This window comes from Balaenoptera ricei, chromosome 14 (assembly GCF_028023285.1).
Source record: "Balaenoptera ricei isolate mBalRic1 chromosome 14, mBalRic1.hap2, whole genome shotgun sequence".
Lineage (NCBI taxonomy): Eukaryota > Metazoa > Chordata > Mammalia > Artiodactyla > Balaenopteridae > Balaenoptera > Balaenoptera ricei.
In genome coordinates, this window is record NC_082652.1 from 22334377 (window position 1) to 22359052 (window position 24676).

Genomic DNA, 24676 nt, shown 5'->3' on the forward strand with positions numbered 1-24676 from the left:
TAACACTTGGATGAACATCTTCACAACTAATCTTCCTAAGATAAATTCCTAGAGGAGGGAATGGATATGCAGATTAATGTAAATGCCTCTATGTGTGTTTAAAAAATCTGGAAGAAAAGATGCTTAAATGTTGGCAATCGCTCTCTCTGGAGGCACAGGCGACAGAGGCCAATGGTTTTCTGGTAGGTTTTTCATGGTGCTGAGTTTTTCATGTTTCTAAATTTAGAATGTCTTACTTTTTAATGGTTAAAAACTTTTTATCTTGAGATAATTTGAGACATGCAATAGATGTTTTTGCTTTCTGGAACTGGGAAGATAGCATCATGGGTGGGTGGGATAAAGGATGAAGGTGACGGGGCAATGAGGGGACCCAGCCACGAGCTCTGGGGGGGTGTCTAGGAGTCTCTGGGTGGGATGGGGATAGGAGAACCTCATGGATCTCCTGGAAGGAGAGCAGGCCAGGCTGTCTGACTGTGAGCAGGCTTCCCGGGGTGGGCACTGGAAGGGAGGCTGAGAAAGCTGGATGGGAGGGTGGTGCCTGCCTGCCCCGGAAGCTGTTCACCCACCTTGGCCTCTAGAACCTTCAGCCTCTCCGTCAGCTCCGACACTTTGCTGCAGTTGAGACAACCTGCAGGGAGGAAGCAGGCTGGGCCAGGGCTCCCAGGTTCGCCTTGGAGCCCCTCAGCCCCTGGGGGCAGGATGGAGGGAGGGGACAGATACCTGATGACCCCAACCCATGAGATAGCCCATCACAGGGAAGGGGCTAAAGAGTCACAGCCTGTCCAGGGTGAGCCATGCCCTGTGGGTGTCCTTTGGCTCCAGAGCCTCCAAGGGGACTGTTTCTCTCAGAGCAGGACCAGGGATCTGACTCCTCATCCAAAACGACTGCATCCCACATGGGCGGGGCTGGCCTCGGCTTGAAGCTTTGGGGACTGACACATTACAGTCCAGACTGGGATGGCCTTAGGTGCCACTCTCTGACCCTTCTTCCAGAACCACCATCCAGCTCCCTGGCCTCCTCACTGATACCGCAACGTTATTCATAACAGTGCCGGGCAGCCGCCGAGCACGATACAAGCTCGCCTCTCCGGTCCTCACCATGATCCTGTGTGTTAGGACAAGTGTCACCCCGTTCACACCTGGGAAGGCTGAGCTCAGAGCAAGGGTGGAGTGACTGTGTAACAGGCAAAAACCCTGGGTCGAGGCCCAGCGCTGTCCCTTCTTGGCTGCGGGGCCCCAGGCAGGGTATGTCCCCTCTCTGACCCTCAGCCTCCTCCTCTTTAAAGTGGCGACAATGATGCCTTCCTGGGGTGAGGTTTAAACAAATTGATTATGGAAAGCTCCTGGCACAGTGCCCTGCATCCTACAGACACTCAGAAAAGTGTCGTTTCAATAAAAAAAGGAAACTGGGGGCTTGGACCCGTGTCTGCAAGACTCTGGGGGTCCTGGGTCTCAGGTGCCTGGGCCCAGGTCAGACTCTCCTTGGGAGGCCCTTCCTCCACCTTCCAGTTTTCTTTCTAGCCTGCGGTGGACAAGCGCAGGGTGCTATCCCTGACCCTCCACTGCTGGGCCCAGCTGGCTTTTAGGACAGTCACCACCAGCCCCTCCAGCCTCCCCTAGCCCAGGGGGACCCCAAGCAGCTGCCCCAGGACCCACCTGACAGGGCTGTGGGCCGAAGTGCCATCCGCCACATGGCGTTGCCCGACCACCCGGGCTCCACGAAGCCAGAGGAGCCTACAACTGACGGACAGTGAGGGTGAGAGCCCTGCTGGCTGTGACATTTTGTTCTGTCCCCCTCCCCCCCCACCTGCCACTGCAGCCACAGAGGGATCCCTACTCCCCTTAGTGCAAAGGGAGACAGGCCCAGAGAGGTGGGGCAGTTTACCTGGGTCACACAGCATGAACTGGGCTGAGCTGGGACAAGGTTATCAACCTGACGGGGCTGGGGAGAGGGGCTGGCAATGGGTGGGGGCCACGGGTGAGGCTGGGGGCTTCTCCAACAACCCCAGCAAGCTGCATGGGTTAAGAGCTTAGAGTCAACAGATGCAAGGTCAGGTCCCAGCCCTGCTACTTGCTGACCTGTGTGACTTGTCCTCCCTGGACCTGCTGATTTTCCCATCTGTAAAATGGGATCATAACATCTCTACACCTCCTGGGCTGGTGTGAGGCCTGAGGATGGCCATGCATGCAAAGGGCTCACTGAGCACACACAGGGCCTGGTATGCAGTAGGTGCTCAATAAACACAGCAACGTCACCATCCACCCTCTCCCTGCCCCACTTGGTAAGAAGACACCGAAGTGGATCCAGCTCTGGTTTTAAATGAAAACCAGAGGGAGGCTGGCTGCCTGGGAGGGCACGGGGGCCTGTTCCAGGAGGCCACCCCTGCCGCCACCCCTGTGAGGAGCAGGCCATCCTGGCTGGTCTGGCTTTGGGGACCTGGTCCTCTCCATAGCTGGAGGGTTGGGCTGGCCAAGCCAGGGGCGGGGGGTGCAGCTGGAGGGGCTCTGAAGCCAGCAGTGGCAACTGCCCCCCCCCCACAGCCCGGGCCTGCCTTTTAAGGCCGCAAAGTGTCGCCTGGGGGGAGACAAGACCCAAATAAGGCATGGGCCTGGCAGCTCAGAGCCAGGCTGTGGGTTGGTGCAGGGAGTGAGAGGCGCCGGGAATTCAAACCAGACGGGTCCCTCTGGCCAACCCCCAGCAGGGTTGCTGCCAGACCCTCTCCGGGTCCCACCACGGGGCCTTCGCCCAGGCTGGGCCCACATCCCCAGCATACTCTCCCTGGGGGCCTGCGACTTGTACTCTCACAGGGGGTAAATCTCACCTGGGATAGAGGAAGGGGGTTGGCAGCCCACGACTGGGGCAGGGGTTGGGGGCTCTGTGGGCAGAACAACAGCAGTGGGGGGTGGTAATGCCACCATGAGCCATGCCCGGTGCTAAGCCCAGCTCGATCCTACAAGGTAGGTAATAATAATAACAGCCAATGCTTGTGCAGCACTTATGCTGGGCCCGGCACATTCTAAGCACTTCTCATAAACAGTCTTAACTCACTGTCCTCACGAAGCCCTGTGAGTGGGTGCTAGTAACCCCTCTGCTTTACAGATGGGGAAACTGGGGCACAGAGTAGCTTGGTATTACCACTCTTCTGCCCCCCTACCCCATGCTCAGATAAATGGATGAGTGAATATGAATATTTCCCTTTGGGGGGAAACAACGCAGAGAGGGAAAGAGACTGGTCACCCAGCTGAAGGCTGGAGCCTGGACTGGAACCCAGGTGAGTCTAACTCCAGGGCCTGTCGTCCTCTCTCCTGGGCCACCTGGCACTGCAAGTCCCCCAGGTTCCCCTGGGCAGAGGCAGGGAGGCACGGTGCCCGTCAAGAATGCTGGTTCCTGAGAAGAACGGCCTCGGTAAGCCCTCCTCATCCCCTTTGCTCCCAGGTGAAAATGTAAAAGGCCACTGGATGGCTGCTTCCAGGAAGTCGACCAAAAGAAGAGGCCGTCCCTCCAAACCCATGGAACTTTGGGTTTTCTCTGGGATGAAGTTGGGCAGAGCGTCCGCCCTGCCCATCCTCCCCACCACCCTGCTATCGTCTTCCATTTTTTCCATGGCACTTTCCACCCTCTAACATGTTATCTGCTTGCCAGTTCCCCGGTCTGATCTTCCGCCCTCCTTGGCTGGAACGTGAACTCCACCAGGCAGGGACCTCGTCCGTCTTGTGAGTGGCTGGGGAAAGTGCCTGGCGCGCAGTAGGGCCTCAGGGCTTCACTAAACCTCTTGTTGAGGAATGCATGAATCACTGGCTGAAAATGAATTTAAAGCAAGCAAACAAAATAAAAGGCAAAATAATGTGGACGGCAGACATGACTGTCTTGAAAATGAACATAAGGGTTCGAATGTCATGCCAGGGTGTCCCCGAGTTTTTAATCTGTGAACATATGGTTGGAAATTCTTTTTCAACCCACTTGCTTTGGGACATTTCACTGGGAGCCAGAGGGAACTAGAAAAACTAATGAAAGCATGGTCTGACCAGCAGTGCAGACATAACTGGCTCAAAGAAACTGTGAGTTAAAATTAAAAAAAAAAAAAAGAAAGAAAGTTTAAATAACAAAAACTGTCAAAAAGACCAGAAAATATTGGCTCTGGATTCAAGATTCACAAAAAATGGCCCCCCAAGCTCCCCCCAAATTCTAATAAACGGACAGAAATACTTTCAGGGATGAACCATGGTGTAACTGGCCCTACACCACACCAGATTCCAGTACGTAAAAAGCCTAGGGCTGCGGAAGGTCTCCTGTAGGATAAAAATGTCACATCCCGGGGCTTCCCTGGTGGCACAGTGGTTGAGAATCTGCCTGCCAATGCAGGGGACACGGGTTTGAGCCCTGGTCTGGGAAGATCCCACATGCCGCGGAGCAACTGGGCCCGTGAGCCACAACTACTGAGCCTGCGCGTCTGGAGCCTGCGCTCCGCAACAAGAGAGGCCGCGATAGTGAGAGGCCCGCACACCGCGATGAAGAGTGGCCCCCGCTTGCCACAACTAGAGAAAGCCCTCGCACGGAAACGAAGACCCAACACAGCCATAAATAAATAAATAAATAAATAAATAAAATTTTTTTAAAAAAGTCATTTCCCTCCCACTGGTGTTGAGCCAGGGCCCCTGGAGCGGGCCCCAGGGGGCTGAGAGCCCCCCTCACCCCAGCCTGGTGGTCCACCCTGAAGGGTCCCTCCCCAGCCCCAACCTCGCCCTCCAAGGAGCTCCCGGCTAGTCCCAGGACCACAAACCCTGGCTCCACTCCGGGACCCTGACTGTGGGCCACTTCCCACCATCTGGGAGGTCCCGGCCAGCCCTATACACACACACACACACACACACACACGCACGCGCGCTGCCTCCTCATCCCCACAGCCACTGCTCCCATGTCACCTCCTCCAGAAAGCCTTCCTGGACAGACCAGGGAACCCACCAAAGCCCCCCACCAACAAGCTCTCATCACTCCATCTTGACCTCCACAAGGCCAGTGCCATCTGCAGTTTCTAGCCCTGTGCCCCCCTAAGCAGCCGCCCTTCCCTCTGCCCAGTGTCTCATGTTCCTTCTCAACAGATCCTCATGAGAACACTGAGGCCCAGAGAGGCGAGGCTGCCCGTCCACACAGCAGGACCAGGGCAGGAGAAGAGGGGAGCAGAGCATGGTGTTTAAATCCCACCCTCAGCCGGGAACGGGGGTATGAGACGTTGGCAGTGTCCCTGGGCTCCAGTTCTGACTTTCTCTCCGAGGGGCTTATTCCTTCATAACCCTCCCCCCAGGTCTGCTGGGTCCAGTGACCACAGACCACATGAGCGTAGCCTCCCCTGCCCCAGCCCAGCTCCCCTCCCGGGAATTTACTTTGCAAACGTAAATATTTGCTACTGTTGGCCTGAGCCAGGGTTTGGGGTCAGGGCTGGAGCTGGGAGCTCCAAGAACTCTCCAGAAGCCCTCTGGGAAGCCCTGGTCTGTGTCTGTCCTGGTCCCTCTGCAGGTAAAATGAGGTTTCCACTCATTTCCCGTGCACCCACTTAACGCCAGACCCGTTCCAGGAACCAGAGAGACAGGATTAGTGATGAAAGGGTGGGGATCCTCGGAGCCAGGCGGGAGCGCCAAGAAGGTTACAGGCAGAGAGGACAGCCACTGCCCAGGCTCTGGGGTGGGAGAGAAGGCCATAGTGGGCCCCAGGCAAAACGGAGGGAGGGCGAGGCTGGAGCACCTCGCTGGGGCAGCTGGGAGGGCAGAGGGGGAGCCTCCCGGCTGGGGGTGGAGGATACGCTGGTGGGAGTCGGAGGTGGGGGCCACTGAGCCTCCCAGACAGGAGTGGAGTAGACGGGTGGCAGATATGGGCAAATTCCAACAGCATTTAACTTGCAGAATTCTGAATCCGCAGAGTAAGGCACAGGCTTGGCACTGCAACCTGGCATTTGGTTAGAGCACAAGAGCCGTGTTTGGGAAGGGTCCAGCCCTGGACGGTGGAGAGGCCGAGGGGCCCAGGAAGTACTGGGCTGGAATCTCCGTCTGCTTTTAAGCTTTTTTACTGTGTGACCCTGGGCAAACTTCTTCCCTTGCTGTTCCCCACCACAGAAGACAAGGGCTGTGGGGGTCCACGGATGGGGAAGGGACAGGTGTGACGGACAGACGGGGACAGTGAGGGGGAAAGTGGAGGCTGCCCGGCTCTGGGGGAGCCCATGGGGAGGGGAAGGTGAGGGAGCCCCCTCTCCTCTATCTTTCTATCTGGGAGGAGCTGGGGCAGAGGCTGGCTTCCGTCAGTCCCAGCTGTCTGAACACGTGCCCCACGAAGTCCTTGGCCAGCGCTGCTGCAGAGGAAAGACCTCGGCTCTGGTCAGACTGAAGGGCTTTGAATCCAGCTGTGATCCAGAGCAAGGCACTCCTCTCTCCCAGCCTCAGTTTCCACAATTGGACCTTCTGTACCGTGACATGATGGCACGATGCAGGTGAGTACAAATCATGGTGCCCAGCACAGAGGACAGTGGCAGCTTTCCTCCCCCTTTATGACAGTGGCAGTCATAAAGTCTACATCATTATGACTGCAGGAGGGTCTGAGGCAGGGTGACATTGCAGACCTCAGGTCAGAGCCCTTGGGAGAATCCCAGCCATGATGCTTACTTGCTGTGTGACCTTGTGTGAGACCTGTACCCTCTCTGAGCCTCACTTTCATCATCTGGACAATGGGGTTGTTGGGTGAGAGATCAGTCTGCGGGGAGCCCCCAGAGGCAGGGTGATCACTACAGCCCTACCCTCAGCAGAGCCCAACAGCCCAGGCCACTCAGGGGATCAGGACCAGCCCACGTGATGCATTCTGGCCTTGGCCATTCCTTGCCCGTTGTTTCTGGTGGTAGCAGGCAGCCAGGTGAGAGCCTGGGCCAGTCTCCTCCCTGCCATCCAGCCCCAAGGCCTGGAGGCACTGACAGATGGACGCTTGGTCAGGCTGGTCCCAGTCCCAGCTCTCACATACTGAGTATGGGTATGATCCTGCCCATTTCACAGGTGAGGACACTGAGGCCCAGGGCAGGAGAGCCCCAGGTGTTGCAAGAGCACAAGGCAGCTTGGTGCCCTTTAGAGAAGGTGCCCCTCCCTCTGAGTGGGCACGAGACAAGTGCCATGTGAACTGCAGCCTCCCCCACCCCCGTCCCGATACCCCTGCACAACGACTTGCACGGTGCACGGGGAGTACCCGGCCCAAGGCCACACAGCTGGTGTGTGACAGAGCTGGCCCATCCCCAGGCTGGAACCCCAAGGCCCTGCCGAGGGAGACGTCAGGGCTGGCCCGGCCCCAGTCCTTGTCTCGCACCCCCACCTCACCCCCGCGGCAGAGCCCCAGCCCTTGGCTTGGTCGTGGATGCACAGCCTCCAGCTGCTGCACTCAAGGGCATGGGCGCTGCCGCCACCTGCTCCACGATGGCCCCACAGACCTGGGAAGGTTTGCCCTTGGGAGGGGAGCCAGGGACAGAGTGGCTTATGTATGGGCAAGCGCTCTGCACCCAGGGGGCCCCCGCACCCTGGGGATTCACCCCCTCCTTACCACCAGCTCCTCTGTGGCCTCCTTGGTAACAGTCCCTCCTGGCTGGCTCCCCTCCTGCCCCTGGGGCCCTTCTGCCTCCCCCTCTTCCTCCCAGCATGTAGGGGAGGGCGCTGTTCCTGGCCCCCTCCCTTCCCTTCCTGTCTGCTCCTCCCAGCCTCCCACATCTGCCTTGGTGAGAGTCTCAGCCAGTTTCCTTCCCTGCCATCCAGCCTCAAGGCCTGGAGGCACTGACACATGGATGCTTGGTCAGGCTGGTCCCAGTCCCAGCTCTCACATACTGAGTGACCGCAGGTCAACCCCCTCACCTCTCTGAGCCTCAGTTTCTCCATCTGTAAAAAGGGCTGCCTCTCTGTACCGGACCCCTGCTGGACGTCGGGCAGCTCCCCCCTCCCTCTGGCCACGCTGCTCCTCCCCCGCTGTGTTGGGGGCTCTCCCACCCCACATGAAAACCACCAGGCTCCCTCCCTGCCCCACTCCATGGGGAGTCTGCCCCCACCCCGTATGACTTCACCTCTTTGGGCCTCCGTTGCCCCATCTGTGAACTGGGGCTGCTGTGGGGTCCCAGGGAGGTGAAGTGTGTAAATCTCTCAAGAAACATCTATGAATGGCGCTATAAGCATCACCTTCCCTTGATTCGGAGGCTGTGTTTCACACGTCGGTGTTTCTGGAATCAGAATGCATCTTTCGACCGATAGTCACATTAAAGTGCTACTTGGGGGCCCCGAATGCCTCTTTCTATTGAGGGGCCTACGGGCCTGGTTCTCAGACTGGCTCTAGGCCAGTCCATCCTCTTTCTGGACATTCTTCGGAGCACACTGGGTTCAGCCAGGCAGTGAGGGTGGATGCAGCCTGGACCCCTCAGCAGAGGTAGGCGCCCTCGAGGAGACGGCGCTGCCGGTAGCTGTGTGGTCAGGGGAGGGGCGGGCTGCCTCCTCTGCGCCCCTGCTGGGTGCTTGGCCCCAAACCACCGAGCTGCACGCAGAGAAGGTGGGGGGTGAGAGGGGGGCCTCTGCCTGGGACACACTCCGCACACAGGGTGCCCAGCTGAGTCCTCCCATCCCTGAGGGCCTGGGGGAAGCCAGGCAGACCTGGGTTCGAATCCTGCCACTTAGGAGCTGTGTGCCCATCACACGCCCCTGTGTGCCCATCACACAGCCTTGGTTTCCTCACCTGCAGACTGGGTGTAGCCATCCCAACCTTGCTGACCCACTGCACTAAGTGGTGCTTTGCTTCCCTGCACCGTTACCACCTCCCATGGAAATGTCCCCAAGTTTGGAGGAAAGGCTTGGGATGTGTGACCTAAGACGTGAGCTACCCAGCATGTATGAAATTCCTCCAGGGGTCCTGACAGTGTCCCAAGAGGCAGGTGGTCAACACCCGTGGGACAGCAGACACCCACTGTGGCCCAGCTGCGTCTGGCCGGCAGCTCTGTGCAGCAGCCCCAGTAAGTGTGGCGCTGCGCCCTTGAGCACCTACTGACTCAGCGATGGTTTACAGCTCCCTCCCACACACCTGAGGGGAGGCACCTGGTCTGCGCCTGGGGCAGTCCTACCTTCCTCACAGCTCGACCCCGAGCGCCCAGGGCAGCACCTCCACTCGCGGGCTGTCACCGTCTTGTACATCACCTTGTATGTGGGTCTCACCACGGTTCTGTAGCTGAAAGAGCGCCCAGGTGGCCCGGTTCAGATGGGCCTTCCGCCACCCCTCCCACCATCCATGGGGACAAACCCAGAGCCTCCAGGGTCCTCTGCCACCGCCAGGTCCCTCTGGAGCCTCTTTCCTCATGCATTCTGGGACTCAGCCCTTCCATTCCCTCTCCAGCCCCCAGCCGGGGGGATCTAGAAACCAGCTGGACAGGAAGCCCCTGCGAGCTGGGCTAGACTGTCCCCAGTGTTGAACGCTCACCTAGCGAAGGCGTGCAGGTGAATGCTGGAATCCCTCCCCCAAGGAAGGCCCAAGAGTCAAGGGGAGGCGCTGGGAATGGACAATGGTCCCTTTGTCCGCCCACCCTTGGGGTCCCAGGCATCTCCTGCACTGGGTCCCAGCCCCAGCACCAGCCCTTCGACCAGGCCGTGCCCACAGCGGGAACACCAGCAGCTCCTGCTCCACGCGGTCTTGCTCACCTGTTCCCAGGGCAGCTCATGGGCCAGGGGCAATTCTGCAGCACGCGCTGCAGGTAGGTGCCATTCTGCACGTGGCACGAGATGGTGCGGGTCACCACGTATGAGCACCAGTTCCTGAAACAGACCAGCAGAGAGGAAGCTCAGGTGCCACGCGCAGCCCACGTTCTCTCTGGGAGCCCCGAGTCTCCAGGCAGGGAGACCCCTAAGCTCTCTGAGTTCTTCGGGCCCTGGTGGGAGTCTCTGGGCTGAAGTGGCTGAGCAGTGAATTCCAGAACCCTGGAGGGGACAGCTGTGCTGGGGGCTCTCGGAGGTCTTGGGGAACGAGCTGCAGGGGGCCAGACGGGAGCAGGGCATCTTCACCAGGGCTCTTCCTCCTCAGCATCTCCTTTCCAACCCTGACCCGTCCAGGCCACCACTGCCTCCCATCTCCCACCTGGACAAGGGCAGCGAGTGAGTGTCTTTCCCCTCACTCTCTCCCCAGAGGGAGGGTTGGACAATGGAAACCTGGCGGTGTCCCTTGCCTAGCCCTACCCTCAGCCCTCCAAGTCTCCTGCTCCCACTCCTGCTGTCCAGGCCTTTGCTCATGCTGGACCTGATGCCTGGAGCACCCTTCCCCCAATTCTCTTCCTGACACCTCCTACCTTCGAAGCCCCGCTGTGCTGTCACCTCTTCCCTTGTCCTCTTCCACCTCCACCCCCATCTGAGTAGAAGCGATGGTTCCCTGCCTGGGATCCTAAGCGCTCTGTATCCCTGTCATGCTGAATTAAGCTGGTGATTCGATTCATGTCTGCCCTCTCCCTCCCTGAGGCATGTGAGAAAGAGGCTCTGTCTCACTTATCCTCAGGTCCCCTCTGTGTGACAGCTGGGATGCACAATCAATATCCCAAGCATGGAGGACTGACTTTTTCAAATGCCAACGAATAATCATCTTGCACTGCACATACTGAGCACCTCCTGTATGCTAAAGGTATTTACATCATCTTCCCACAGTGAACCAGGAACCACCCCCCCATTTAACAGAGGGGTAAACTGAGGCTCAGGGAGGGGAAGACAATTGTTCATGTTAAAGAGCTGGTGCATGGCAGATCTGGATTTGAACCCAGGAATGTGGACGGCTCAGCCTGGCCCCCACCTCCATCCCAGAGGCCACGTCAGCTCCCGTCTCCTCCCCACCTCCTGAGCCACGGTCTGTGGCTCTGTGAAGGCCTCAGCCTGGGAACCTGCTGACCCTGGGCTCCAGGCCACAAAGGAAAGTCTGGTGGGGTGGGGGCTCAAGCTGAGAAGGGTCACCTGAAACGGTCACTCCTTTCCCAGCACCAGCAAAAAAACGCAGGCCCGTGACCCCGTGCAGGGCTGAAAGCCGGTGAGCACCTGGAATGTCCCAGCCATCACGGAGGTGCCTGCCACCTCGGAAACCCAGCCCTGCAGCTGCAGCCCCACCCCCACCCAGCCCACCTGAAGGAGAAAGTCTTTGGCTGGGACCAGTTGACAAACTCGCTATGGGACTCTGCGGAAGTCCCTTCACCGTTCTGTGTCACGCTGAAATCAGTCCAGGAGGAGGAAACACCCTGGCCGACCGCACAGAGGTGGGAAAGCCAGAGAAGGGTGGCTCTGATCAGCCCAGTGATGGGGCAGGAGCTCAAAAGAGCCCTCGGCCAGGGAACCCACAGCAGAGGTGCCAGGCGCTTGTTACAGCACTGTCAGGAATGGCGCAAAACTGGAACAGCCTAAGTGGGACCCCTAGACACAGAGAACCAGGTGCTGTGACAGAGTTCAAGGTCTCCATGTGCCTGGTTAAGGGGGAAAAAGTATGTGTGGACCAAGAGAATGACATTTCCATTAATACATGAAAAGCAGAGAAAGCCAAAAGACTGTAAATGTATGTACATATAAAGCTATGTGTGTATTATTATTTTTTTTAAATTTTATTTGGCCACGCTATGCAGCTCGTGGGACCTTAGTTCCCCAACCAGGGATCGAACCCCGGCCCTTGGCGTGAAAGCACGGAGTCCCAACCGCTGGACACCAGGGAATTCCCTATGTGTGTATTAAGTGAGGAAAAATCACATGCCTAGATGAGCTCCATCCACTCAGGACCCTGTGCTCACAGCAGCCTCCGTTTACCATGCCAGGAGCTGTGCCCAGGGCCTTCCACACACCTAATTATAAGTGCCACTTTACAGATGGGAAGACTGAGGCTCTGGGGTCTGGGATGTGCCCCAGGCACCCACGATGAGCGACACTGTCACGGTTGGAACTCAGCTTCTTCTAACCCCAGGGCTTGTGCTCTTAACCACAGGCTGGAAATGTTTCTCCTAATGAGCAAGTGGGGATTTTATGTTTAAAAAGATGCATTTCAAAAAGGCCCCCCAGTGCTCACTTCGGCAGCACATATACTAAAATTGGAACGATACAGAGAAGATTAGCATGGCCCCTGTGCAAGGATGGCATGCAAATTCGTGAAGCATTCCATATTTAAAAAAAAAAAAAAAGGTTCTGAAGAACCTAGGGGCAGGACAGGAATAAAGATGCAGACGTAGAGAATGGACTTGAGGACACGGGGAGTGGGAAAGGTAAGCTGGGACGAAGTGAGAGAGTGGCATGGCCATATATACACTACCAAATGTAAAATAGATAGCTAGTGGGAAGCAGCCGCATAGCACAGGGAGATCAGCTGGGTGCTTTGTGACCACCTAGAGTGATGGGATAGGGAGGGTGGGAGGGAGACACAAGATGGAGGAGATATGGGGATATATGTATATGTATAGCTGATTCACTTTGTTATAAAGCAGAAACTAACACACCACTGTAAAACAATTATACTCCAATAAAGATGTTAAAAAAAGAAAGGCCCCCCCCCACCCGTTAGAGCCTTTGGGTCCCCAGAGCTGTGGTTTAAAACCCGCTGGGATCTTGTTTGGGGGGGACATAAGCCCCTTTGGAGACTGATGTGAGCTGTCGCTCCTCCCCCCAAAAATGCATAAAACTTGGGGTACAAGTTCAGGGGGACTCAGGGGCTCCCTGAGCCTGTGTGATGTCCCGCAGCCTAGCCCAGGGGCTCTGTGAGTGGAGGAAGGAGGGAGGGAGGGAGCAACCTGGGCAGAGGACGGTCAGAGCATGGGACACAGGAGGAGGGCCCTGGGCACGGACTGAAGACTCCATGCCAGTGTACAGACTCACACACATGCACACACATCAATATGCACACACACATGCAGACATGAAAGCACACAGACACACCCACATACACAACTTCCAGACACACATGTCCATGTGCACACACAGACCCACATAAGCGTGCGCGCACACACACACACTACAGCACGCAATCAGACCAAGGTCAATCTGGCAGGACACATAACCACAGAAATGACTGTCCAACTTGGACTCGGGCCCACACCTGCAGACACAGGGCTGTGCACCCTCACACACATGTGTGCACACACCCCCCCATGCCCAGCCCCTGGACTGGACTGGGGGAGGCAGGCCTGTGACTGCCCACAATTGCCCTAGCAATTCTTTTGACCACGGGGAAGCTAGAGAAAACAATTTTTTTCTTCTTCTTCCTTACTTAAAATGTCCCCCATGTGAGTTGCTGCCTGGTTCCCTGGTTTATTTCCCACCGGCTGGAGTTTGCTTGAATCCCCTGCTTAGGAGACACGGAGCTGATGGCTGGCTAGCAGACACTTTAGACAGGAGGTGACACTCTGGCCAGGTGGGGTTCAAGGTCAGCCCCTCGTGCCCTCCACCTGGGGGGTCACCAATAATTACGCGCTGCCCCTCCCTGGCCTTGAAGACCCAGCCCCACTGCTGCCAGGATAAGCCCGAGCTCCTCCGCAGGGTCCTAGCCTGGCTCCGCCATCCGCCCACCCCTCCGTCCACTTTCCAGGGGCGCTGCTGGCCTGAAGTCCACAGCCCCCCACGCTGCCCGTCACCCTGCAAGTCCTGACCGCTGGGTCCTGCACACTTGCGCTGCTGCTCTTTCTCCTTCCTGCCCTCCCTCCCATGCGCGTCTTCTCCCCACCTCAGATCTTTGCATAGGAGATACCCTCTGCCTGGAAAGCCCTCTCCCTGCTCTAGCAAACTCCTATTCATCCTCTGGGTCTCAGTCCTGAGGCTTTGGGCACAGTTGGGCACCTGCAGGGCCCCCCTTCAGCCACTCACAGCAGCCCTGAGCTTTTTCCTCCCCCGATGGTGCTGTGGGAGGGCGTTGGCGGGGACCAAGCCAGTATGGGGCTCAGCCCGGGGGCGCTCAGGGAGGTTTGCTGAATGACTGAATGACTGAGAACAGACAGTGGCCCTGGGCAGATGAGCCAGGACCCAGGTTCCCACAGATGGGCGCAGTCCTTGGAGGCCCCGCCCCCATCCTGCTGCCCTTGGGAGCTTCTTTTCTGGGGCGTGGTTGGTGATAAGCCACCCAGGAACCCGATGACACTGGGTTACCTCCTGTGGGATGGGACAATGGCAGGGGCTGGGAGGAGGCAGCACCTCTCTCCTGGGCCTGCCACTTCTGCCCACTCAGCACCTCCTGGGCCTCCAGAGGCTGCCGGGAGAAGAGAAAACAGGCCAGACCAGCTCGGCCTGGCACTGGCCACCCCCACGAGGGCCCCCCCCGCATCTGCCCTCCACCCCCTGCCACGAGGAGCTCAGGGGACTTTGTCTCCACAGGGCCCAGGGCTGTGATCCGGAACAGTGATAGGGGCTAATTGCAGGAGGCAGCCAAGCGGGCTGGGGGCCAAGGGACGCTATGAAAAGGAGAGGAAAGAAAGAAGACCCACAGGGTGGGGGTGGGGTGAACAGAGTCAGAACCCCACACCGGAGGCAAACCCCACACACTGGCTCTGCTGCTTCCTAAGTTGGTGACCTTGGACAAAGCCCTGACCCACTCGGGGCCTCACTTTGTCCATCTGCAAATGGGGACAGCAGACTCTCCTCCAGCAAGGGAGGTTTCAGGCAAAGCCCTTAGCGCAGCGCTGACGGCTTTTGGTAGTTCTTGTTTCTGGACCGTGACATAGGGCCCACACCAGGCGGCTGTGGTCCAGGGGCTTCCCTGAGGGACACCAGCACTGTACCTTCCACACAAGGTCCTCCCCCTTGACTTTGGGATAGGGATTGCCAGGCTCTGCATTCTACCAAGTGGAAACTGAGGCTCCAAGAGAGGTCACCTACCCAGGTCACCCCTGTGGGTATAGCGCTGGGATCTGAGCTCCCAAGGGAGGGGGTGGGGAAGAAAATTCTCCACTCTCCTTGATTCTTGGATTTGCCCAAAAAAAGCCAGTACTGCAGGGGAAGAAGCCTGGACCAGGACACCGGTGACGGCTTCAACTCTACAGCCACAGCGTTGAGACACTGAGATGGGTCATTAAAGGCTGGAAGGGCCCTCAGACGGGCAGGAAGCACCCCTAGCAGGGACTGGGGGGGCAGATAGGGGCAAGGGCGAGCCAAGGCAGCTCTGCACAGCCCCGGGCACCCTGGTTCCGGGGGTCTCAAAGTCTTGCCACATTCTTGGGCCTGGGGGCGGCCCCTTGGATGCCTTCCCGGGCCTCCCCCTCCCCAGGCACAAAGCCTCTTTTCTCCCTCTGGTCTCTCGGCTGCCAAGGGGCGCCTGGGGCACCGGGATAGGGGTGGAGGGAGGGCTGATGGGGAGCAACATCCTCATGCCGTCTCCAATGATGCTGGGATGGGGCCACAAGGGGAGGTCCTGGCAGCCAAGAACCACAGACTCCTCTGGCTAGGGGTCCCTCCTCTCACTTAATGTTGGTCATAGCAGGAACCACTGTACATCAGGTCCTGCACTGGTTCCTCCCATGGGGGACTGTCCTCAGAACAGGCCTGTGTGCAGGGGACGAGGGGAGGGAAGAGGGGAACAGTGAGGAAACTGAGAGGGGAACTGAGACCTGGGGCCCTGAAGAGACCTGCCTGAGGTCACACACTGAGTGGGTGACAGAGCCAGGAATAAAACCCTGCTCTATCTGAGGCCAGAGCCCCTAATTCCTTACCACGACCTGCAAACCTTTTTCAGCTCCCCAAGCTGACAAAAGCTCGCTCTCCTCCAGGAGAGCTGCTGGGGTGAAAAGTACACTGGATCTGGAAACTGATTGACTTAGATTGAGGTGCCTTTCCCTCTCTAGGCCTTGGTTTTCTTATCTGTAAAATGGGAGCAACAGCATTGCCTACAGAGCTTTTGTGATGCTCAGGCCACTGTGAGCCTTCTATGATCAGATGGGGTGACAGTCCTCAGTGACCACCAGATACCTGCCCACAGACACCATTCTGCTCCCACATAGCAAGTCCTGGGGGGCCAAGGAGTCCAGGCTGCGAGGCAGTGGACTGGCTGAAGGGCAGTCCAGGACTTATGCCTTCTCAACCATCATCCTGAGATTGACACTGGGGACCCTGGGGGTTCACATCCTTGCCCTAGGCAGGTCATGTCCCCTCTCTGAGCCTCACCTTCCTCCTCTATGAAATGAGGACCATAAAAATGTGTGCCTCCCATGGCAGTCGGGAAGATTCTGGAGGGGATAGGTACAGGTGAAATGCCAGCCCAGGTCAGCATGCATGGTGGTGGCTGTGACATCTGCCAGCCGTCAGTCCCTGTCTCAAGACAACTGCTCCTTTGGCCTCTGATGCCACGGCCACCTCTGCCCTCCAGCCCTGCCCATGTCACCTGCTCTTGCTAGCCCAGTGGGGGCACGCTGGCCCCTGACCACTGGGAAAATGGAATTTCTGAAAAGAATTAAAGAATTGAGCCCGTAGGGGGTGGGGGCCGGGCAGGCCTTTGAATGGGATGAAAAGGCCTGGAGAGGCCTGGCTACTCCGTATTGTCTGCCTCAGACAACAGTGGCGGCTGGCCCTCGAGAGGGGACCCCAGCAGGGGCAGGGGCAGGGGCAGGGGCTACAGCCAGGAGAGGGGCCTGGGTAGGTTCAAACAGTGTCACCAAGGCCAGAAAGACACAGATTTGAATCCCAGTTCTGCTATTAATGGTCAATGAGATTATGTTAATCGTCTGGGGCCTCAATTTTCTCATCTGCTAAATGGGGACAAGAGTTCCCTACCTCATTCAATCCTTGAACACTGCACATAAAGGGCCCCCCTCACTGGTACTGGGAGATGCTCCATAAACACCACCAGACAGAATTCTCCCTGCTCCTGAGAGAGCAGCAGGAAGACAGAGCACTTGCTCCCAGCGCAGTCCAAAATGCCAGGTCCCTGGGGGCCGACACTGACCCTCGGTCTGTGAAACTCCACCCCAGTCTTCTTCCTTTGAGGAAAACAAATAGCTGGGATACTAAAAAAAAGCCAGGAGCACAGTAAAGCGGGGAGGGTCCCCCAAGTGTCAGCTAGAGGGTGTCCTGGGCTTCTCCTACGTGCAGGAAGGGGGCCCTAGGGAGAGGGTGGGGGAAGTCTTGGTGGTTTCCTCCCTCGGGGGAAACCACCCCCTGGGGCTCTGGAGGTGAAGTGGTGGGGGGTGGAGAAGGCTGTCGGGGGACTGCCGGCTCCGTATACGTGAAGTAGGGTACCCCCGCAGGGCCTGGAGCTTCTGCCAGATAGCGGGGAGGCCCAGGGTTCCTGCCCCAACCCGGGCTGGCAATGAGGTGGGGAACCGGGTCCCTTTCCCAATCCCGGGCTTGCACGGAGTTTGGGGGGGGGGGGCGGTGCCTGGAGTCCCTGTCCCCAACCCCGGGCTGGCAGGGCACAGAGGTGGTGCGGGGGGTGGGGGCAGCCCTTACCTGCGTGCAGAGAACGGGGCTCCCCCAACGCTCCACGCGGCGCTGCCTCCCGGGAGCAGGAGCCCGAAGCAAAGCAGCGCCCAGGCCCGCGGGCCGCCCATGTTGCGCCCGGCGCCCTCCGCGCGCGGCCCCTCGCCGTCGCCCCCAGCCTGGCGTCCCCGCCCGCGCAGCCAGCCGCCCAGGACGCGCGGATCCCGGTTCCCAGCGCAGCGGCGGGAGGGAGGGCGGCCGGGAGGCGGGCGCGGGGCGGGGGCGCGCGTTCCCGGCCTCGCCCGGCCCCTCCGCGCGGCCCCCCGCCCCTTGCGCCGCCGCTGCCAACCCGGAAGGAGCCCTGGGGGGCCGGACACCCCCGCCAGGAAGGCCGCCAGGTGCCCACCTGAGCCTGGCGCCCTGCGCCGCGTGGCCCTTTTGGGGGCGCGGTGCCAGTTTCGAGGTGCCCTCCCACGTGTTGCAAAGTGGGGAGCTGAGGCTGGGCCACGGTCTCAGACGCAGCCAGGACCCAAACCCAACAAGCCTGGGCTAATGATGCGGGGGTGTCATCCCCTCTCGACATTTTTGAGGGTTCCAGTTCCCGAGCCACGAGGGACTGTCCATCCATGCAACAAAGGCTTCCCGAGCAGTGAGCACCACTGTGTGCAGGGCACCTCACCGCCGCCTCACATCCTCTCTCGGTTTAATCTTCAAACCACTCTGGGTGAGGTGGGCACAATTATCCCCATTTTACAGAGAGAAAAAAGGAGGCCCAGGCACTCGTAGTCCCCCTAGGAGAAGACCTGGGCTGACCCCATAAAGTCAGTGTCCACTCTTATCACCATTTTACAGATGGAGAAACTGAGGCAGAGAGGAGCTGTCATCTGCCTAAAGCACCCCATCAGTGGTTGGAAGAGCTAGGATTCAAATCCAGGTCTCCTGACTTCAGAGGGGGTGTCAGCTCTTTAGCACAATTAAGGAAGAGTGCAGACATCAGTTGCTCTGGGCCTGGGTTTCCCCATCAGTGACAAGGAAAGGACTGGCTTACAGTGGAGTTACTTCATCTGGGGTACATGGATGAGCTTCTGGGGAGAGGGCTGTGAATCCTACCAAAGTGTATGAAAGTATGGTATGTGTGTGTGATACATATGTGTGCAGGTGTGATAGGGGCATGTGAAATGTGTGATGCCTGTGTGCATGTGTGTGATGTATGTGTCTGTGACCGGAGTGTGTGTTTATGTTCTCATCAGAGGGCACCCAAACCCTCCCCAAACTCCAGGACAGTCTCTGACCTCCCCCCACCCCCTTCTGCCAGAACTGATGGGCAGCAGGCAGTCCCAGGCTGGTGAAGCCCCTACCACCGTGGCAGTGCACCGGGGGCCTGTCCTACAGGATCCTGCTGTGGCTTGTCCAGATCTAGGATCTCTGCTAGAAACACTCCAGCAAGAAGGGCATGCTGGCCCTGACCTCTGATTCCTGGGACTACCTCTCCTAGACTCACCAGAGCAGCACAGGGCCCTGGGCTGAGTCAGAGGGCGGAGGGTGTGCCAGTGGAGAGAGCCGACCCCTGTCTCCCGAGGGGGCAGGCAGTGAGAGCTGGGTTCAAACCCTCCCTCTGCCCCCTCTGCCCGTGTTAGCTGGGGCAAGGCCTGCCCCTCTCTGAGCCTCAGTTTCTCTTTGTAAGGAGAACAGTTGCACGTTCCTTATGGGGTGTGTGCAGGAATGAGATATGCCTTGGCCCCCACAGTCCCCTGCTTCACGTGGTTCCCCCAAGGGCTCCTCACATCCTCCAACAATGTCATCATGGTGCCAACTTTGCCCCCCTAAGGGAGCTGCCTCCCTCCCTTCCATCTGTGATTTTTGGGCACCTCTATGTGCCATCTGTCTGACCCCCAAGAAAAGCAGCTTTGCACCTCTCTGGTTAGCTCTTATTTTTGACACAACTAGATCAGTTACTTAATCCTCTAGATAACTTGTCACTCTCAAGGGGCCATCTTATGAGATGGTCCCAGGCCCATCTGAGGCCTGGTCAGGTGGCCACGATCAAAACCCAACACCCCGGGGCTTCCCTGGTGGCCTGGTCTGGGAGGATCCCACATGCCGCGGAGCGACCGGGCCCGTGAGCCACAATTGCTGAGCCTGCGCGTCTGGAGCCTGTGCTCCACAACAAGAAAGGCCGCGATGATGAGAGGCCCGCGCACCGCGATGAAGAGCGGCCCCCAGTTGCCGCAACTAGAGAAAGCCCTCGCACAGAAGCGAAGACCCAACACAGCCATAAATAAATAAATAAATTAATTAATTAATTAAAAAACAAAAAAACAAAAAAAACCCCCAACACCCCAAAGGGCACTTTGGAGGGTATGCAGCTCTTTAGGAAGGGGAAGTGCTGGGCAGTGGCTTCTGTCCTGGGAAGGCCCAGGAGGGCCACAGAATGAGGAGGCACTACCACATCTGTTTGCAACGTGTCTGAGATGCTCCTGTGATGAATGGCATATATGTTCCTTTATCACCAAACTGGTGGCTGCTCCAGGCCACTGCGAATTTCTCCAGCAATGGATGCTCCCAGGAAAAGCTGTGATCAACATTTTGACATCAGAAAGGGTCCTATCCTTACTGAGGCTGGGGTCCCTTGGTCCAGGGTATTTATTTAAAACTAGAGCTAGACCCCCATGCCAGTGCAGCCTGGTGGTTACCACATAGGCTCAGCACCCCATAGGCCTAGGTGTCAATTCCAGAGCAACCACTGGACACTGTGTGACCCGGGACAAGTCACCTCCCCTCTCGGAGCCTCATTTCCTTGCCTGAAAAAACAAGGCAGTTTTAAGACATGGAAGCAACCTAAGTGTCCATCGACAGATGAATGGATAAAGAAGATGTGGTATATACATATATCATGGAATATTACTCAACCATAAAAAAGAATGAAATATTGCCATTTACAGAAACATGGATGGACCTAGAGATTATCATACTAAGAGAAGTCAGTCAGAGAGAGAAAGGCAAATACCATATGATATCACTTACACGTAGATTCTAAAAAAATGGTACAAATGAACTTATTTACAAAACAGAAACAGACTCACAGACATAGAAAACAAACCTATGGTTACCAAAGGGGAAAGCGGGGGAGGGATAAACTAGGAGTTTGGGATTAACAGATACACACTACTTTATATAAGACAGATAAACAACAAGGTCCTACTGTATAGCATAGGGAACTATATTCAGTATCTTGTAATAAGCTATAATGGAAAATAATCTGAAAAACTGAATATATATATATAACTGAATCACTTGGCTGTACACTAGAAACTAACACAACATTGTAAATCAACTATACTTCAATTAAACAAACAAAAAACAAGGCAGTTTTTAAAGCTTTGGGTCTCTGCGCGGTGGTCCTGGGGCACAGTATGAAGCCCCCTTTTGAGGGTGCACTCTCCTGGTGGATATCAGCCTATTTTCTGGTCCTCTTTCCCCCCTGAGCAGGAAGGGCAGGAAATGCTGCAGGGACCTGGGTTTGGTCATTTGAGGTTTCAGTGTTTGCTGAGATGGGGAGGAGAGGGGCCCGCTGGCTCAAGGCCCCTGTGGGTGGGGCCTCTTCCCTGGGGGGCTGATCTTCTCAGCTGCCAAGACTGAACCACAACCGCCAGCAACAACAGCAGCTTCCGGTCCGGTCTGAGTGCTGACCGTGTGCCAGGCGCTGTGCTAAGCATTTTGCTTGCATTGTCGCCTGCCCTCTTCTCCCACACCCGAGAGGCCTCCATATTATCCCCAGGTGCGGGGCCCACGGCTGGTGAGTGATGGGTGCCGGCCTCTGCGCTTACCCATTAGGCCACACTGCTGCCCTCTGACCCTGCAAGGGGGTTTCTTTGGGCAAAAAGAGAACTCAGCTCAGATTTAGACTCCCGTCGGGAGGCTGAGGAGGTGAGAGGGAGCACATGCATAAACACACACACACACACACACACACACACACACACACACCCAACCCGGGAGCAGGCCATGGGGTCTGGGAAACACAGCCCTTCTGGTGTGGATTCACTGACACATCCAGCCGGCCTAATCCAAACAGGAAATGCTGTTCTTCTAACAGCAAACAAACCTGGGTCGCAGCCTCCCTTCCCTGTGAACTGCCCCTGGAGCCTGTGCTAAGGACCTCTTCCCTCTGACTATGTCCCAAGGACAGTTTCCCTGGCTGGGGGTGGGGGGGTCCATAAAATTAGCCCTGCTTGCACACCAGCTTGTGTGAGCCCAGGTGCCCCAGTTGATCTGTACCCATGTCGTGCCCATTCTATAGGGGAGGGAGCAGCCCAAGAGGCCTGGGGGTACCCGGAGCCCCCAGGGGCCCAGTCAGCGCCAGCACCATTGCCATCGAAGCCTCTGCCCAGACAAAGGGCAGGGCCGGTGGGCCGGCCTTCCAGGTTAGGGAACAATGCCCGCTTTCTGTGCCTTTGATGTGGAGGCCTGGCCCTGCGGCCCCTCGCTGGGCCAGGGCGGGGATGCTGGGGGACCCGGAGAGCCTGCAGCTGCCCAGCTAAGTTATTTATGCTCCATGGAGCTGCCCTTCTCACCCAGTTCATTCCTTCCTCATGGAGCTGGGACTGGAGCTGGAAGGAGTGATGGGAGGAAGGAAGCTGTCGGAAAATCATAAATTAGGGCTCCGAGAGAGGGCTTTCCTGCCCTCCTCAGGAATCCTCAGGGGGAGAGACCGGCACCTTGGGTCAGGGGAAGACGACACGGTGGCAGCCAGGGCACCTGTATTTGGAGTTCGGACACCTGGATGTCTGCATGATCTACAGTGAGTCCCTTCTCTCTGGGCCTCAGTGCCCCCATCTGGAAACCGGGGGAGGGAGGGATACAAGACTTGGGGACTTTCCTGTGACTGTGCTTTGCTGACTGTGAAGAAATGGACAGATAAGAGGCCTTCTCCTTAACAATGTTTGTCCCACTTCCCTTCCTCTGGTTCCTTGCCCACAAATCCCCTCCTTTCTGCCCCCCATCTTTGCCCTACCTCCCTTCTTTGGGTATCCCTGGCTCTGCTTCTTTTTCCACATCTCTCCTCCTGCAAAAACAGACTAATGAGGTCTCCTTAGGCAACATCCACCTAGCTGGAGGGGGTAGAGGTTGGCTCATTTACACTAGAGTGTTAATGAATGTTGTTAAATGTTGGGGCCCAGTTAACAGGGATTCTTCCTCATTTAAACCCTAAATCACTAGTAGTGGGCTAGTAATCACTTCTAGGCTAGTAAGGGGGATGCTTGGTGACCAAGGGTCTAGGAACAAGGTCTGCCAAGTGAAAGGGCCTTCTGTGTGGGAAAATGTCCTCTTCCCGGCCACAGTGAGGTGAAACCCACCCCCTGCTGGACGCATCTGGAGTGGTGGCCACAAGTTCCTGTGGTTGAGATGGACCTGGCAGGCATGAAGGACAGGCAAGAGGAGCCATTCAGAGCGGAGACCCTGGAGCTGCCTGCCAGCCCTGCCAGTCCCAGGAGGTGCCTGCTGGGCCAGGAGCATGTGGGCCTGCCCCACCTGACACCCCCAGGATGAATGGGTTCCACTCTGAGGAAGTGATTCTGAGGAGGAAGAGGAGAGGGAGAGAGAAAGAGCCAGAGAGAGATATAGAGAGATAGAGAGATACTCAGAAAGAGAGAAAGAGAGCCAGCAAGCTGGAGACAGAGGGAGAGATGTCAGCCAGAGAGATGTAGAGAGAGGCAGATGGAAAGACAGAGAGACAGAAAAAGAGACAGACAGACACAGAGAGAAGAGCACTTGGGGAAGAGGACCCCAGGTTGTCGGTCTCAGCTCCTGTGGGGACCGGGCAGAGGGGGCAGGACCAGGGTGCCAGCCCAGCACCATCCTCTGCACGACAGGCTCTGCCTCCCTCAGACCCACACTCCCACACCCCTAAGAGGCAGGAGCTGGTCCTTCTGCCATCTACTGCCCTTGCCTGGCACTGGCTGACCAATAGGCTCTGGGCTGCCTGCATTGGTATAAATTGTGCCTGGGAAGCCCTGTAAGGCAGATGGAGCTGCTGGACCCAGAAGAAATGGATTTCTAGCCCGTGGCTTGGCCCAGGGAGTCATAAGTGGATGGACAGCATGGGGGATGTGCACCCCTGGAGCACCTGGACTCCAGGCTCTCCCTGCCCTGCCCTCCTGTCCAGCCCTGCAGGGCCAAGCCTGGATCCTCTCCATCTGCCCACTCCTCGGCTCTGTCCCTTCCAGCCTCCCCACCCTCTATGGGACGTGGCTTCAGTCTCCTTGGTGGCTTCTCACCTCCTCTCTGATCCTTCCAGTCTTTTGGGATCTTTCCAAAGGTGACTGGAGGTATTTCCCTGTGAGGGAAACCTTCAGTGTCCCTGCTGCCCTCAGGGTGGGAACTGAATGTGGCCTGGCCTGCTCATCCTCCCTGTGTCCCAGACCCTGGGATACCAAAGAGAGTCTCTATCCTCCCAGCTAACCCTGTGCTCTCCAGCTGGACCGCAGGGGTTTCCCATCCCATCCCCTCTGCCTACCAATGCCCACTCCCCCTTCTGTCACAGCTCAGACATCACCCCCTCCCTGCCTCTAGGAAGGTGTCCCATACCCCCAGACTGGATCACATGTCCACTGGGCTTCTCCACTCACAGCGTTCTATGCAGGAGCCATCTGTTGATTTGTCTGATTCCCCTGATGGATCATAAATAGATGCTGGGCCCTTTCCGTAATCTTTCTAAGAGTACTAGGAAAACTACATACCCCAGAAGCCATAAAGGATACACTGGGTACATAAAAATTTCTGCATTGAAAAAGAATAATATGATTAACTGTGGAAAAAATTTTCAACATATCAATCAGAAAAAAAGACTAATTTCCTCCACATGTAAAGAGCTCTTACAAATCATCAATAACATCAATCAATGACCCAATAGAGAAATAGACAAAAGTTATGAACAGACAACTCAGAATGAAAAGGCATTCAATTTCACTCAAAAGAAAAAATTGCAGATGAAAACCACAATGAGATAGCACCTTCCAAAACTGATGGTAAGGACTTAAAATCTTTGAAAAAGTGAGTTGGCAAGGATGTGGAGAAAATGTCACTTCACATATGCCCTCTTTGGAGCACAGTTGGTAATATGTAATAGAAGGCAAAATGTGTCTTCCTTTGACCTAGTAATTCCACAGTGAGGAAGTTTCTTACATGTATATTTGCAAAGAACAGAAGGAAATTAACTGCAGTACTGTACGTAGTATCAAAAGACTGGAAACAACCTAAATGCTCCTTGCAGGAGACTAGTATA

At 56.8% G+C, this 24676-nt stretch overlaps 1 protein-coding gene and 1 non-coding gene across 7 annotated transcripts in view; one reads left to right on the plus strand and one right to left on the minus strand.

Annotated features, from left to right (window-relative positions):
- Positions 1-24676, minus strand: part of EMID1 (EMI domain containing 1) — a 75295-nt gene that overhangs the window by 22470 nt on the left and 28149 nt on the right. For 3 of the 6 annotated variants that reach the window (XR_009497246.1, XM_059894279.1, XM_059894283.1), the window contains exons 3-6: positions 9691-9804; positions 9120-9223; positions 1657-1740; positions 567-628 (exon numbers count right to left, since the gene is read on the minus strand). Coding sequence is in view for 5 of the 6 variants with exons in the window: in XM_059894279.1 (XP_059750262.1) it covers positions 567-628; positions 1657-1740; positions 9120-9223; positions 9691-9804 (364 nt within the window). In the remaining variant the exon portion in view is untranslated. Of the gene's footprint in view, positions 1-566; positions 629-1656; positions 1741-9119; positions 9224-9690; positions 9805-17421; positions 17652-24676 lie in introns of those variants that run through there. The other 3 variants (XM_059894280.1, XM_059894282.1, XM_059894281.1) reach the window with 2 other exon arrangements.
- Positions 12063-12169, plus strand: LOC132348288 (U6 spliceosomal RNA). The gene has a single exon (XR_009497416.1). It is a non-coding gene; the product is annotated as a U6 spliceosomal RNA (small nuclear RNA).